The sequence below is a fragment of the Sardina pilchardus genome, chromosome 8 (assembly GCF_963854185.1).
Source record: "Sardina pilchardus chromosome 8, fSarPil1.1, whole genome shotgun sequence".
NCBI lineage: Eukaryota > Metazoa > Chordata > Actinopteri > Clupeiformes > Clupeidae > Sardina > Sardina pilchardus.
In genome coordinates this window covers 20,552,988-20,570,387 of record NC_085001.1, presented here as the reverse complement: position 1 = coordinate 20,570,387, position 17,400 = coordinate 20,552,988, and the positions used below count along the sequence as shown (strand labels likewise).

Here is a 17,400-nt window from a genome sequence, read left to right as displayed (position 1 = left end):
CCTAGCCCTAGACCACATCAAGAAGGTGTGCATGATTGTGAGATGAGCTGATGGATTGATAGGTGGACTAGGCCTAGCAGAGAGTCTGGAGGACAGTTTCGTTTTAAGGCTGGAAACACTTCCAGAGGGTGTGAGCAATGATGTTGAGCAAGTTATCAAGTCTGTCGTTCAGTTAGGAAGCAACAAGGTGCCTTCTGTCACAACAGAGTCCATCCCCCAAATAAGATAGAGCCAGTAATTATTTGCATAATTCTATGGATCATTTGAAGCCTAATGGATGACAACAGTCAGAACTGGGTAGAATTAATTGAGTAGCCAATATGTTGTGAATGTTGATATTAATTAATTAATTAATTAATTGATACTTCAACGTTCATATGAGGAAGTAGGCCTATAATGATCAAGAACAACCCTGTATGTTGCATGGATCCTGGAAGGCGCAACTGCTTTTAAGAAATTATTTGAGAAATACAGATTTTTTTCAGATACGCCAACTGGACACTTTAGGCGAGAAAACTCAGCAGTTGTTAATCTCGCCTTTCGTTTCAAATTATGGCAACTGGCTGAATTACCCTGGGCATTAGTGTAACTATCATGCTCCCCCGACAGCTCTGTGAAACTGTATACAGTGGCATGACACCTCAGAGCCTTAGACACTACGTCTGACTGCAGTGTGGCATTGATTTTGATGGGCTCTTTAGGGCGATAATGATGTTCATCTGTTCACGCCCAAGCTGTCACGGCTGATTATGCCGTAGACAATGAATCTATTCACACTAGTTCAAGTTACCTTTCTACCTCAGTTTTCACTTCTTTTTCCCACACTCTACGCAGTGTGTATCTGGCAAAGAATTCACCACAGATTTCTCCACTACACTCTTTATCATGGTGACATTTAACTGTAGACCATTGCTTTGTTTTTTTTTGTATTTTGTGTACAACTGTACACATGCACTACAGAAATAATGCTACAGATTAATGAGCCAACAAAGCAATGATTGCAAAGCTGATTGCAAAGCAAAGCCATACAGCCAACAAAGCAAGCACATTTTGTTTTTGCTATTTTCACATATTTGGGTTTACAGTATGATGTATTTTTGAGGTAATTTACACCCTCTTTAATTTGTTTTTATATCACAGCTCATATAGGGTGATAACAAATTACATAGATGTGCAGTTGTTTCTGCAAACACACTCTAGAGGGCATTGCAGTGGTGTGTTTTGATACTGGCAAACTTGAAGTTCAGAGCATGCTCTTCCTGTCATGTCTTCATGTAAAAAAAAAGTACATTTAAATGTTTACATAAGGTGTCATGGATAGACATTATTTGGCTAATATTTTTTTCATTTCAAACGTTGCCTCAGGTAAGAGGTCAGTGTGCACTTTCTACTGTGCTGGACGGTGAGTCAATACTGTAATAATCTCTAAATTGCCTTAGACTGCCTTGATAATAGCATATTCTAAACAATTAGGCTGACTATAATCATTATCATGCACAAGAACAAAGTCTAACAGTGAGTGAAAAAATAACAATTTGTCCTATAGTTTGTCCTATAGTGTTTTATGAATTATTAACTGAGCGCATTTGGCAGTGAAACATATTCTCCCTGATAAAACATTTCTTATAATTTATGGGACTGCTTATACAAATACCTCTAAGATCACAATAAAATAAAAACATAACACAAATCAAAAACAAAGTGCTTGGAGAACAATTCAATAGATGGCACATCTGAAGAGCCTTTCTGTATCTTCATCTTGCCACAGGTTGCATTAAAGGGACATGAATTGTGTGTAATTATTAAGACAGAACAAGACAAGCACTTCCTTCTCGATCCATACTCCTTCCTCCCCCTCTCTGCTGATGTCTAATTTCACAGAGAGGGTGACGCCAAACCGCCATGATAAATGAACGAAGCTATTGACTGATAATTGGCGCCACAGGCTTTCACAGATGGGCCTGAGAGGACTAACAACAAGTCCAGTTTACCCAGCCTGGGTGCTTATTGCTGTCCGTGGACGGCTGGCCGTGGAGGGGGCAGAGAAAGCTAAGGAGGTGCAAAGCCCCCTGTAGATCATGCGTTTTAGATGGGGCAAGTTTCGTTTTTTGTCACCAGCATTTCCGTTTGCCTGACAGATGTCCCGTGGGAGGAGATTACTTACACTGAGGAGGGGGGTTGAGGGAGGGAATGGGGTGGGTGTGAGTCAGGGACTTTGACAGGACAGCTGTAATTCGAAACACCTTGTACACTGCTGGGCACTCTGTCTGTGGTGCCAGTCCACCTCTGTGCCTTCCACCTTCTTCATTTACAGGAAAAGGAATCTGTTTAACCAGTGAGAAACTACAATTTGTTTAGCCAGTGAGAAAGTACAATTGTCTTCAACACTGTCTGCACCTGTTTTGCTGGTACATGCCAAATGTTGTAGTCCTGGGTCCTCACAGTAACTTACCATTTATGCTAATCTACATCTGTTTTATTCAAAATGCAGCATGACAAAATGTTCTAGCATTATATGTGAGTTATGGCAGCAGCAAGCCTAGTTTAAAGTTCCTTTACTTTCCATTAACCATATTTGTAGTTTAAAGAAAATATCTTTAAACTACAAATAGCCTATGGTTAATGGAAAGTAATGCATTTAAAACTCACTTATGAAGGATAAAAATGTTTTGATAAACACCCTCATTTTCATGATTGTACTTAATGAATTCAAGTTAAGCTCTTGCCTGAAGCTCTATAAAAGAAACACAACATATTTAATTAGCTGACACTACAAGTGTTGTGTTTTAATTTTGCACCTTTAGCAGTTTGCTGAAATGTGCTCTATAAAGAAAAGCATGTGTCAAGTCTGAGCGGCCTTAATTCACACACCTCGCATCTATCTATTATCCACCTGTAAATAATTAGATAATGAAGAGGCCCTAATGCTTTCCTTGGCAGATCAAGCCGCCTCAAATCCATAGCCTCTTACAGTGGCAATAACTGTCCTGTTTATCTTATGGGAGACAGCAGACATTAAGAGCCGAGAAACACCTTTGGACATAAATATTCACACCGTTTCCAATGGGAGGCATTGAGTGCGTGTGGCTGGGACAGTGAAGGAGAAGACAGATAAGCGGCTCTTTGTGTAACGGCATCCTTAATGTGTCTTACCCTTCCGTTCCCTTTGTGCTGACAAAATTGTGAGGGGGTGCAAAAAAAAAGCTCAGGAAAAGCACATCTTCTTAATTGAATCAGATACTTCTTAACCAATCTCTCTTAGTGCTGCTGTTATTTGAGCTCTCAAATCAATATTTCGCACCAGTACTTGTCCTTTACTAAATACATTCAATAGTGGTTTCTCCATTGCCAAACTTAATCTCTAAAGGCTTTTTGGGATTTTCTGCAGTGATTCCTTTATGTTTTTGCAACTGTCTAAGCAGTTGCAATTAACACCTTTCATGAATTCCTAAACTGGTTTCTATTTTCTTGTTTTCTCCGTTGGTTACGTTCTATAGAGCAAAGCATTTCTAGACCTACATCATGTACATGATTCAACTGCCATATTTGTCTTCACATAATGACATGAAAGATTACATTCACGATAGTATACAACAAAATGATTATGCTGACAGTATGTACAACGTACAACACCTTGTACATGTGAACAGGACAAGCCTTGAATGTAAGTCATGTACCCTCCACTGTCTCAGCATCATCCCTAATAGAAAAGAACAAAAAAAGGCCCTTATTCACTAACACCCTGATTTATTCTCCCCAAGGAAGCCTCCACTCACCCATTATCGGCCTGTCGATATTTACGGCTGCCTGCAATCAATAGGTCTCATTAACATTAAAGCTAACTTTGCTGGGTTTTGATTCTCTCTATGCAGATTATTTATTTGCTCCATTTCCATCAGTGAGACGGAGAGAGGGAGATGCTGAGTCTCTTGGCTGCTGTGACTGGGCCACAGTTTATTCTGTGGGGACCCACCTCTTTTCCACCTACAGCCAAACAGTAGAGTGAAATGGAGACTTCACCGCAGAAAACTGGCGTGTTTGTCAAGTGCTTAGGGGGGTTCAAATCAGAGTCAACACAACTTAAGATAAAGTTACAGTCTTTTGTATATAGCGTACTACGTGTAGCATTATTAGATTTCAGTATAAAAAAAGCAGAATTCAGATATTTTCAATACAACAAACAAATAAACATTGAGAAATTTGTGTTTTTATAAACACAATTTGTATCGAGTGCTTTGATTCGGATGTTAAATCACTATCTTTGCTACCCTGCCATCTCTACAACACTGCGGTCGTAACACATCCGCAAAGCTTCCTGGTGAGATATGACTCATCCAAGGAAATGTGAGTCTAAAGGTCTGTGCAAAAGTTACCAAATTTTTCACAACACAAGTTGAGAGGTAGGTAAGTCCCCTTTTGCAATGGCAGGAAAGTCCCCATGTGTTTTAAATTAGCCAACAAAACTAGTGAGTAATATCAATAGAAATGCGTGCGTGCTAACGAAAACAACCCATTACATTCAATATACATGTTAGTGTCTTCACATCAAAGATATCTAATGTCTGTATCATGGCACGCTCCTCAAGACTAAGTGTGAAGCATCAGTGAAAGAGGAGAGCTTGTCTGTAGCAGTTATCAATACCATGGAAGGGGTCCAAGCATTGATTTGCAGGCATGTTTATCTGTAAATCCACTCTCAAAATAGGAGTGTCTTGACAACTCTTGATTCCAGAAAGCCACGGCCCTGTGGACCTCCGCGGTGTGCCAAACAAAAAGGCAGAACAATCCCAGCATCAATTTTTCATTCTGTCTTGTAAGACATTAAATACCGCAAAGGATCTCACGTACAGTAAGGCGACACCCTGGGCCCGTGCAGCCTCAAGCATCTCCTCAGTGTTGACTGTTGCGGTGACCGCTCACACATCAGCTCTGAGAGGACAGCTCAGAGACACACAATCACTAATATGAGATCCTCTCCAAAATAACATCCGACTCAGAAAAGATCAGGAACAGATCTGGCCTAAATAGAACACTGGGACTTTGAAGGTCTAAAAGAATTCTGACAAAGCAGAGGCACACTGTGGAAATAGATTGCGACTGTTACACATACACATATTGAGGTCATTAGATTGAGGGTTCTTGATGAACTTGTACCATCCGAAGGTTTAAGAAAAAGGTTCAAGGGTTCACAGAACTGGCCACACCAGTCTCTGATCCAGAAAGACAATATCGATATTTGTGTGCAGTGAAAATGTACTCGTCTAGATTAGGAGCCATGAGTCAGGCTCAGTAAAGTGGGATGAAAAGCTCTGCAAGCACTCCTCTGAGTATTAAACAGGAATCAAGATAATGAAGCCATGGACTGAGGTAAATAAACCGGCTTTTGTTTAAATTAGGTGCGCTTATATAAAGAAAGTGTAAGTCATAGCACCACAGAATCTTTACACACCTCATATATTATTTTTTTTTGCTTTTGAGTGTTTTCCCTTTTTTTGATTGCCTGTGTGGTAGCTTAGAGGTTTGCCTGCTCTAGACTTGTGTATGGTTTTATTGTATGAAATATAATATGATATTTCTAAAATTATTGTTTCATACCATTGATATTACTGACACTATAAAGTCTTTCAGGTTTCATTGGCTGATTGCCTAATAACGAAGCACAGATCTGAGAAATATAAAATTCACTATTTTGCACATAGACCTTCTTCATCAACATCCTTATTTAAAAACTTGACTGACTATTAAATGTCTACATATTCGCAGCCCCAAATATAATCAGAAACAAATGTATAAACTTGAATAGACTGAACACCGGACCTGTTCTCCTTGACCTGCATGTGTAATCTGTCATGGATGTTTCAATAAGCTAATAGTTCTAATGTGTGAAAATTGATTTCTAGGAGTCCGTGGCCCTCCTCCTCTTCCCTCTTTTATTTGTTTTCTGTTTGCCCCCCCTTCCTCCTTGGGTCCTGTGTGATTTATGCTCATGTTGCTATTGATAAGCTGAAATTGATTTGGCTGTGTAATAAAGCCGGCCGTTTATTTAAGCCATGGGAGTCCCAGCACAACTGGACTGAGCCTCTGACTTACTGGACGTGGCATGACTATGAGCACACTGGGAGCACACGGGATGGGAACTCGGGCTAATGAAGTCATCCCGTGAATTCAACCATGACTGCATCCAGCACAGGGTACGATCCCAAATACCATGAGGAGATGGTTTGAGATGTTATCATTGATATAATGATATAATTATAATAATTACATCAACACAATTGCTATTAACATTATTATTTTCATAATTATTACTATTAAGCCTTCCACTGAAAAGGACTTGCCCTTTACAGAAAGAGAAGGGCCCTCCAGGGTGTGAGGGTAGCATTACAGTATGTCCTGTGGTGTACGCACATAATGGGGAAAAACTTTTTCACAGCCAGTTCTTCTCATAGCATTGGCAGTACTGGGAGTGGGGGTGGGTCTGTGTCAGCTTGGTCCTACTGACACCTTGCACGCACATACACACACTTACAGTACACACACACACACACACACAAAACGCACATACACACACATACAGTACACATACATACACACACACACACACACACACACACACACACACACACACACACACACACACACACACACAAATACGCACACACACACACAAATGAGAAGGAGACACATTACACAGCGTTCTGAATATCTCTATTCCAGTCCATCCACTGTAATGATTGAGAAAGGACACTAACCCTAAACAGAAATATTTACTCATCCCAAAAAACTGCCTATAATTGTCATATAAAGCTCTATCCAGAGAGAGGCTACAAACTAAAAATGGATCAGAGTTGTATCTGAGTTGTATCTATCACACAGGCAGAGACTCACCCAAATGACTATGGCACTGGCATGATTGGCAGCTTGGGAACCTGTACAGTTGTCATATCTACTTACTCTCTGTCACCACACGCGATTCTCTTCACAGTGGCTGGCACTGAAGTTTGTTGCCCCCTCTGCCTCTGATATTGATGCCAGGCTTAAGCTCGCCATGATCGTCATGACCACACTTTCACACATGCGCTGATGCAAGCATATGTAATAGCCGCAGAGCCGAGCAACAGATTAGTATCAACTTTTATCCGTGTTTTTTATTTGTCAGGTGTTGAAGGGAGTGAATTGTGTGGGTGTGTGTGTGCGTTTTTGTGTGTGTGTGTGTGTGTGTGTGTGTGTGTGTGTGTATGAGTGCGCGTCTGTATGTGTCTGTGTTTGTATTTGGTCCCTCGAAATGCTTTGGAGAAGATCACTGATGCTAGAATATTGCTGTCCAGTTGCCAGTGGATCTAAGGCTTGGGAAAATGTTTGGAATTTCTCATGTCTCTCCGTGAATGTGTTACCCAACCTGCAACTGCTTCCCAACACCCCATAACAGGATCAGTGCCAGGGTCGCCTCCTTAGCCCTACTTCATAAGGGTGGACAGAGGCACACAAAAATCTCTGGAAATATGAAACATCACTTTTGTCTAACAGGTTGAAAAGAGTTTGGCTAATTTTACATGTCTTCAATCAGTTATGTGGTATAGCTAATTGCTCCAGTTTGATACAGCTACTTAGAAATAGAACCCGCATTCGGGACAAACATGGTCTGAGCGTGATTATGAGAATGTCCTGCATCTTAAAGTACTGACCGTGTAAGAAACTGTAGGTGTGCTATATGGAATGAATCTCGACTCCAGGGCTCTCACCACCTTCACACCCTCTGACCACTGTTGTTTAACTACATTCCTCCCACCTCAAAAGTCCAAAGAGGTCCAGTCACACCACCCTGTAAGGGGAAAGCTATTCATCACTGCTCTACTGTCTAAACAAGGGAGGTGTCTGGGACATTGCACTGGCAACTTCTCTAACTACATTTTGAGGGCACTCCGGTGTTGTGTGGGATGAGACACATAAGACTGTAATCAAACTGTGAGGCTTGTTATTGACGGAGTTAGGAAAATAACAAACAAGCGGAGAGGTAGATGTGATGTAGATCACTCTGCCCATCATATTAGTCATTATGGAATAACCAACACTTACTCAGCACCTGTTGTACAGTCCAGCACACTGACCGTGTACAATCACAATAAATAAAACAAATATATTGGATCATCTAACTTGTGAATGATACGGTGTAAGGCTGCAAAATGTGAATATACTCAGGCTGGAATATTGTATGGAACATCAGACAACATTAAGCAGGTGCATTTCTTGTTTTCTTGTTTGTTTTTGAAGTGACAAGTATCAGCCCTTTGCCATTTATTTGGGAAGAGTGTAAGAAGTTGGGTAATTGTGGGGATACAATGATGATTATGCTATTAGGTTGTTGCCACATATCCTTGAACAGCGGCGCTCTGTTCCGTTTCTGTTTGCAGAGTGAGTATGCAAGGTAATACCCTTTCACACGGGCAGGAATCTTGCAGTGTAACACTAGCACGGTGAGGATGAGGGCAGCAACACCTCTGTGCCACGCTGCACCAGGTGACTTGTCAGGAGACACCAGCATCCTCACGGCCAAACACGTCCAAGGACAAGACGGACTAGTCCCCCCCCCCCCCCCCCCCCTTTCACAATGGTGACAGTAATCGCTGGAGTGGTGGCGCGGTTTAAATCCAAGCATTGATCTGCGGCGATAAGGCTCACACGTAACCTCACAAAACAACGGGCCCTTTCGCCTCCCCTCCTGTTGCGTCTGATGTCGGCCCGGTCCTTTGAAGTGGCTTTGATTGGCGGGCAGGGTTTCCCCTTGGCCCGTCCACCAGAATAAGACCGGGCCATCAGGAGTGGCACTCGCGGCATATCTGCTCTAAGCCTTTTGTATGAAGCTCTCTTTAAACAGGATTCCACTGGACAGACAGACAGCAGGCCACAAACCATAAATCTTTTTCCCCACAGGGTATTTTCAAGTTTCCCCAGGATAACTGTAAAGTTTCTAACATTTTTTATTTGCATTTTACAACAAAAATCCATCAATCCAAATAAAATACTGCATTACCTAGATTAAAGTCTGCACTGTTGCATCAAGCATACTGATGCCTTATACACTCAAATCAATCAGCGTTTGATGATAAACACAATGAAGGTCTTATCATGTGGCCACTTGAACAAAAGAACAAACCCAGTTGCAGGAATTTTCAGCTGTCGGAATTCCGTCGTTCAGATGAATGACAGTACCCAGAATAGTGTGTTACACTGCCATTCAACTGTGGCCATAACCTGTCAAACAAAAGCGTATGTGTTTATTAACAGGGGTCTTTTCCTGGGGGGGAGAGTGGGCGAAGGGAATGAGGCAACTGTGATGTAGTGTGCTGCGCTTTGACTGACGTGTTCAGTGGCAAATGTAACTGAACACTTCCACACCACTAACGCATTGTGTCTAGAAGGAGCCATACGCTGGCAGGCATTTTCAATTGTATTTCAGAAGGGGGTGGATAGGGTGCTTGGAATGGGCAAACAATGGTGACGCCAGAGTCATGAGAGCTTTTTGAAAAGGCAGGAATGCTGAGGATGTAGACTTTTACAGCACAGAGTTATTTCAATCAGTTTTTTCAACATGGTTAAGAATAGCCGACTTCTCTTAAACGACACATATTTTCGCAAATTCATGGAGTTGCTCCTCAATAAAATGTTCACACAATGCCCTGTGTCTGTAAATGGAAAGCAAACACTGTAGCTCGGACCAAACCTTACAGTTCCAGCCAATAAGGATGGATGTTGCTTCCAGAGTATGGAGGGGTGTGATATGACTGGCTGTTGAATTCAAATATCAACCTTTACTCAGAATGGGCGACTCTTACATATCTGGTCTGGTCTCTGTGATAAACTCTCTCTTTCATTTCAAAAGTTAAAACCGAGACTGAGATCGAGACCTTTTTTATGATTTTGGGGCAAAGCATCCTACAGTATCTGTTTGCCTCCCTGTTTGCACGCTGTAATGCAGTGGCACAGGTTGAAAGAGGAGGAGGAGTCTGATCACTCCAGAACCTGCTGCTCTCACTCACTGGAGCGGTTTTACGGTGACGTTCTCAGCCTGCCAGAGAGGGTCTGGGGCCAAACTCTGCATCAATAAAGGCCAGTAACTAAATACACAAGTTAATCCTGCCTGGACAACCGCTGGCCCGCCCCGACACTGTGTGGCACAGATGCCCCGCGACAGACAGTCGCCCGCGTCCGGCTCATGTCACAGGGACGTCACAGTGGGAGCCCTGGAACTGTGAGGTTTTATGTGAGAAGGGGAGGGGGGGCAGCGAGGGAGATAGGGGAAGAGTATTAGCAGCTATCCAGTGTAGGCCCCTCTCACACATGAAGCCCATGAAACATATCAGATAAACAATGGAGTGGATGATATATTGTCATTCCAACTCCTCCACAGTAAAGTCACAGGTGTTGTGTTTTCTCACCTGTCTGTATATTGCTGAACGTGTGTGAGACGTGTAAAACATATAAGACCGGATATGATAATTCACAAGGTGGTATTGTATATCCAGATTGTAGTGAATAACCCTAGCGGGGACATCTAGTTATCTTACAACAAAGCACCACTTGAGCTGCATCCCATCTAGTTTGAGAGTTGTCTCCCTGCTTCCCAACATTTGTTCTATTCCATTGCAATAGCTTGGCATTAGCAGTTACCACTGCATTATGCATTATCAGTTGTCACTGTCACTGCCAGTAAAATCGGCCACAACATCCTGGTTCCTATATGCATTGGAGTCATGGCATTATCAGTTGTCATTATCACTGCCAGTAAAATCAGCCGCAACATCCTGGTTCCTATATGCTTATTGGAGTCATAGCAGAAGATAATCAGTTATGCTACACTCTTAAAAAAAGGGTTCTCGGGGTGCTTTAAAGAACCATGATAGAGGTGCCATGAAGCATGCAATATAACCCTTTTTGGTTCTAGCACCTTTTTTTCTCAGAGCGGCTGCAAAGGTTTGAAGGTTTGACTTGATCGTCTTGCACCCTTTGTCACATTAAATCATTACTGCATAATCAATAAATACATTGATTTCAGTGGGAGTGGGAATGTGTCTGTGTGATACATAAGCCAAGTATGGCATCCCCAAATTACAGAGGGGTTTACTAGGGTAGGGTAGGGTAGCCTACTGTAGGTCCACTGCTACAACATAAATGTACTGTATTTGTGCTTTACAGTAAGACTAACCACATCACCAAATCTTGGTTGACAAAAGAGCAACAACTAAAAACAAAGTGTTCTTCATTTTCCCTTGGTCTTCCAGTAGGCTACATACAGACAAGGTCATAGCACTATAACTGCTGTAACATCTGTTTTAAATGATTTCATCTCTGCCTTAGACTCAAGGAAATCTTGCTGTGCCCTTTTTGTTGACTTATCCAAGGCATTTGATACAGTGGACCATAAAATACTGTTGCTTAGACTGAAGACAATAGGTTTCAGTGATTCAGTGCTACAATGGTTTTCTAATTATTTAGTAGGTAGGACTCAGTGTGTTTCTATAGAGAACTATCAGTCACCCCTACTTACCATAAAAGCAGGTGTCCCTCAAGGGTCAGTTCTTGGCCCAATCCTATTCTCTTTGTACATTAATGATTTAGATAAAGGCCTAAGTCCAGCCAAAGTACATCTGTATGCTGATGATACCATCTTATACACTATTGGTTCCTCTATGCAAGATGCTCTGGATTCTTTACAAACTGCCTTCATATCCATTCAGAATGCTTTGTTGCAGTTAAAGCTAGCATTAAACACAAAGAAAACAAAGTATATGATATTCACTCGCTCAAGATCATGTCCTGATGGTAATTTAACAACACTTGATGGTGCCTCCTTGGAGAGGGTTACGTCGTATAAATATCTTGGCATTTGGCTGGACCAAAAACTCACATTTGAAGTACACATAAACAATCTTTTAAGAAAGCTAAGACCTAAGGTCAGTTTTTATTTTCGTTTAAAAAGATGCTTTTCATTTCTAACAAGAAAAAGACTGGTCCAGAGTACTTTTGGTTATGGTTATGGTTATGGTTATGGTTATTTAGCAGACGCCTTTGTCCAAACACTTTTCTCTCAGTGTTGGATTATGGTGACACAATTTATATGCATGCACCTTTATATCTCCTCCAAAAGCTGGATGCAGTCTATCACTCTGCATTGCGGTTTGTAACAGGGGCCCCTGCAAGAACTCACCACTGTGAGCTGTACTCTAAAGTTCAATGGCCATCTTTGTATCTAAGGCGGAAATTGCACATGTTACTTTTCATTGCTAAAGCATTGTTGGGCAAACTCCCCCGCTATATCTGTGATCTTCTAACTTTTTGCACTCCATCATATAGCACACGTTCCTCACACAAGTTATTACTGCAGTCTGTCACCCCTCGTACTGAATTAGGGAAAACAAGTTTTTCTTTTTTTGCTCCACATCTGTGGAATGAGTTACAGAATACATGGAGTATGGACTCTTTGCCTCCATTTGATACTTTTAAGAGAAAAATGAATACTGTGTACACTGAGGAATGTCATTGCTTTTAGAGGTATTTCACAAAAACTCTTAGCTGCTACTGTGTTTTATGTAAATGTGTTTTATGTGTTTGTCTGTGTCTGGAACTATTTGTTTGGCTGCCATTTTGACCAGGACTCCCTGGCAGAAGAGACGCTCAGTCTCAATGGGACAATTCCTGGCTAAATAAAGGTTAAATAAAAAAAATAAAAAAAAATTAATAACGTGTAAAATATCATTTAAATTCACTCTGATGAGTTGCATCATTTGGACACTTTAGTTTTCACTGCAATCACATTAATGAGTTAGATATGATATTTTGGACTTGGCCCATCTGTAGTCACGTAGTTAGTAGTCATGTAATGTTACGTCATGTGAAACTCTAGCGTCAGCCCTCCTCATCTCTAAGGGGCTTTCCTTGGTTGAGCATGAGGTGATTGACAGGGGAGGGGATGCTGTGGTGACATGAATGAGAGGAGGAGAGAAGGGAGGAGAGAAGGAGGAGTAATTCCAGTTAAAGCTGGCACATAGCAGAACTGAAATTATTCACACAACATTAAAATGCCCTCAGCTTCCTTCATCTTTCCCCCATTGGCATAAATAAAGACCTTAGAGCACAATGAGTTTGCACTTTGCCCAAATAAATAAACTGAAGCCTGTGGCCATTATATTAACAATGGATCAAATCATGACAACCCAGGCAGACCTTTCTTAATTTCTGTGGCACATTACATAATAATGTACAGTATGCCCTTTCAACCAAAGTGTGAGAAAAGTATGCACATTACTCAGATTGTTGATGGCTACTTCCTTGCTCCTTTTAGAAGAAGATTCCGGTCAGGTTTGTGGCTTTTTGAAAACGCTGACAGCACTTAGGCTTTCCCTCCCCTTAGACCACGCCTAGGATGGTCCACAATTGGCCCGCACGCGTGAAACAGTCTATCAACCACCTTGCAACTTCAAGCCAACTGTCTCACGCCCACCAGTGCCAAGTTGTCCATCCACTGAAGCGCTACAAAGTATCTTTCAATGAAAGACGTCTTCTTCGATGGATCTTGGATTTATTATAATGAGCATTTTGTTTGGCAAGTGCGAAGATGAAGATGGTATAACAATTCGTTTCGCACCCAGATCAATATCAGTGCGCTCGGACTGAACCATCAAGTTAAGTTTTGTTAACTACAGTAAGGTCAACGGACACAGTTGCGCAATGGAGAAGCCAAACATATAAAGAAGGAGCGAAAGAATTTCGGTAAAAGCACTGTGAAATAAGTACCCTAACCTTACAGGCAACAATACTTTATCGGGTAACGTTCTTACATCAACACAGTAGTTGATGAATTTGAATACAAGGCGTACGTGTCTTCAGTTAAAAACAGATCGTTTTGGCGACAGAGTGGCTTGTGAAAAATACGCTAACTGTAACGAAGCATAGCGAGAGAATGACTTACCATACACTTCCAGACTTCTCTATGAATGCAATGCTGGGACAACGGTATCCATTCGTCCCAGTTGTTGGGTCTTTTCCGTGCGTACCGGTGAAACCCGCGGAGAACCAGATGGGCAACCCCGAGACCTGCATCCAGCCTGGCTTCAGGATAGAAAATGGTAAAGCTGCGCCGCTCGTGAAACTGAGAACACGTGAAGCAGAGACCGAGGTTGAGGATGACCCAGTGATTCACATTGAAGCTAAAGATTTGTGGGAGCAATTCCATACATTTGGAACTGAAATGGTGATCACAAAATCCGGAAGGTAGGCTACATATGATCTGTATAAACCATTATTTTAATCCTACAATTACATATTATCAAAAGTTGAAAGTAGCCTACACGTATATTTACGGCAGAGTTAAGGTCTTACAGTTCTATTATTTAGCGTAAACACAGTCAATATTTTTTTTTAGTTATGATGGTCATGGACGACAGGCCTAATGGAATATTATAAGATGTTCACTCTGATCTTTTTTACATTCTCACAGACGAATGTTCCCACCATTTAAAGTAAGATGCTCTGGCTTCGACAAGAAAGCAAGTTATATTTTATTAATGGACATTGTGGCATCAGACGACTGCAGATACAAATTCCATAACTCTCGCTGGATGGTGGCTGGGAAAGCGGACCCAGAGATGCCCAAGCGCATGTACATTCATCCGGATAGTCCATCCACAGGAGAACACTGGATGTCCAAAACAATCAGTTTTCATAAACTGAAGTTGACCAATAATATGTCTGACAAGCATGGATTTGTAAGTAGGCCATAGTATGCATGTTCCTGCTTGCAATAGTTACATAATGTTTAATTGAAATAAGTGGAAACGTGTATAACAAGAAGAAAAATATGAATCTATATTTAATACTATTGAACTATATTATTAAATAATTTACCTAGCTAAATTTGAGAAACATACCGTTACTTTGAATTCAATGGTAGCCTAGGCTACCCTTTTGTAGACCAATAAGCAATAAACAATACATATAAATCACATATTTGTGCAGAAAATAAATGCATATTATTTGTAATTTGTTGATTGATCATCAATTTCTTTTATTCGTCATGCATTCAACAGACGATTCTAAACTCCATGCACAAGTATCAGCCCAGGTTTCATGTTGTGCGGGCAAATGACATACTGAAACTTCCATATAGTACCTTCAGGACATATGTCTTTCCGGAAACAGAATTTATTGCTGTGACTGCATATCAAAATGACAAGGTATCCATTCTTTGCGCAACACATTAAATATTTACGGTTACATGAGCAAAACATGTAACACTGTACACTGAAATTATTCTGTAAGAAAGTGTTCTTTTGGAAGACTCTTAAATAGTTTTGATTCTGTTTATCAGATAACGCAACTGAAGATTGATAATAATCCATTTGCAAAAGGATTTCGTGACACTGGAAATGGAAGAAGAGAGAAAAGGTAGGCTATATCATGTCGCAGATTAGGCCCAGTTTCTGTACTCTTTCTTTTTATTGTCCATATCTGTATACGGCTTATGTGCACCTCTGCTCTCTCCATGTTCTTTCAGAAGTCTGGAGTGTGTTTAAAAGCTGTTTGTATTTCAGGAAACAATTATTTTTGAAGACAGCGCGCTCTAGTAACCTTGATTCCCCAAAAGACAACGACGTTTCCACTGCAGCGGATCGCACAATACCCACTTCTCCACAAACAAGACATGTGGTCACATCCACGTTAAAAGGTTTCAATATATAAATATTGTTTTTGATTGATTAACGGAAACCCAACATTTAGGCTGCCATTTTAAATGTATGACATTCTGCTTGACGAATAGGCTATGCAGTTTAAATAACTTGACAGCTCTTAATTGTAGAGATGGATTTGTAACTTTTCAGTAGCAAACTATTAGTTTGAATAACTATTTGTATATAATGTAATGTGCTTTATTCAATCAATTTTGTTTGAAAGAAAATAGTGACAGCGAAGCTGGTAGCGATGAAGATGAGAAGGGTCTTGCAGTCGAGGATGGTGTAGACCCATTTGAAGTATCCACAACCACAGAAACTCCACATTTAAATAACGAGCCAAATGCTAAGCACGACGTCAGCACCCAAAGACTTCCATCTGAGACAAAGTTTGAGAAACAGACAGAGAATCTTGACGGTGAACCCAAAGCGGAGAAGGATTGCCCCATTAACGAGGGGGAAGAATTCCAGAAAAATCACCGACAACAACCTCAAGTTGTTTTCACACCAGGGCCAATGGAACAACATTTTTTAAATTCTCTTAACAATACAAACAATTTTTTAATTCATCCAACGCCCTTTTACTTTGGACGGAACTTTTCCAGTTTGATGTCTGAGGGAATGAGCACCTTGGACACAGGTCGACCGTCCCCATCCCAGGGAAGAAATGTAACGCCAGGATTACCTTTTTACGTTCAACAATCGTCTTTGTCTTCACCACAGGTCAGTTCCGTCCACTGATATTATTGGTGTACAATCAGGCGTGCTGTATAGGATAATTTACAAAATGTAACAAGTGGTGCGTTTTTACGCACGACTGTTCTGCGATATTTATGTCACACACTGAGTGTCCGATGTCCAAACGTAATGTATGCACACTTAAATAATTTCACCTGTGTCCTCCAGGGTCTCGGACTTCCTCCCTGTGCAAGTTTTCTACCTTACCCCTATGTGACTACCGCAGCGGTGGCCTCATCCTGGGTACACCGACTTCACTTCATGAATACATGGGGGCATCGCCCGAGGAGCAAGCCCTATTCTCTCCCAATAAAAGTTCCCAGGAGCGCTACTCCTAATGGGATTTATAGAAAATCTGACCTGAACTTGGAAGACTACACAATGGGAAACATATTGTTCCCTACATCAGTGGAAGGAGATTCTGATGTTCAGACGGCACCTGCAGCGCAATCTCAAGACTATGTTTCAAAGTGAAACTTCAGAGCGGGACTGTAATGTTACTGCAGTAGTATGTGTAAAGTTTTACAAGAAGGCTTACCTGTAATCTGATCTGGTATCGACACATTTTAAACGTGATGCTCAGTTTCCTGAGATGTTTTGAATATGTGAGAAAATGAATTAAAACGAATAACATCAAAACTTCAGGAATGAAATGGAATGCCTCACGTGATGCAAGATAGGGTAGGCCTATCCTCAACATCTATTGAAGAACTCCAGATAGCCAGCACAGCTATGGCCTCTATACGTTTTTTTTGTTGGTTTTATTTCTCCTTTATTTTTTACTTTAGCCTACTTTACTTAAAATTCTCTTCAGGCTCGTTTTTGTGAATCTTAACACCGTCCGAAACCACTGCATATCCAATAATGTAGACCTATGCAACTTAAAAAGCAAATATTATATTACTGGCTATTGACTTATTGCGCAGTCCTCCAATTC

The 17,400-nt window shown here is 41.1% G+C and overlaps 1 protein-coding gene across 1 annotated transcript; it reads left to right on the top strand.

Moving 5' to 3' along the window:
• Positions 1–13,965: 13,965 nt before the first annotated feature.
• Positions 13,966–16,801, top strand: tbx3b (T-box transcription factor 3b). The gene is made up of 7 exons (XM_062544141.1): positions 13,966–14,268; positions 14,495–14,762; positions 15,084–15,230; positions 15,365–15,441; positions 15,588–15,721; positions 15,949–16,143; positions 16,632–16,801. Exons 1-7 carry the CDS (start codon positions 13,988–13,990, stop codon positions 16,799–16,801), a joined length of 1,272 nt encoding a protein of 423 aa, XP_062400125.1. The 5' UTR covers positions 13,966–13,987.
• The last annotated feature ends 599 nt before the right edge of the window (positions 16,802–17,400 follow it).

What these genes read in the sequence shown, in the direction of transcription:
- tbx3b (XM_062544141.1), top strand. Translation starts at nt 13,988, where the DNA reads ATGAATGCAATGCTGGGACAACGGTATCCATTCGTCCCAGTTGTTGGG. An exon ending in TGTCTGACAAGCATGGATTT is followed by an intron (nt 14,763 to 15,083) that starts GTAAGTAGGCCA and finishes TGCATTCAACAG; the next exon opens with ACGATTCTAAACTCCATGCA. An exon ending in CTGCATATCAAAATGACAAG is followed by an intron (nt 15,231 to 15,364) that starts GTATCCATTCTT and finishes TCTGTTTATCAG; the next exon opens with ATAACGCAACTGAAGATTGA.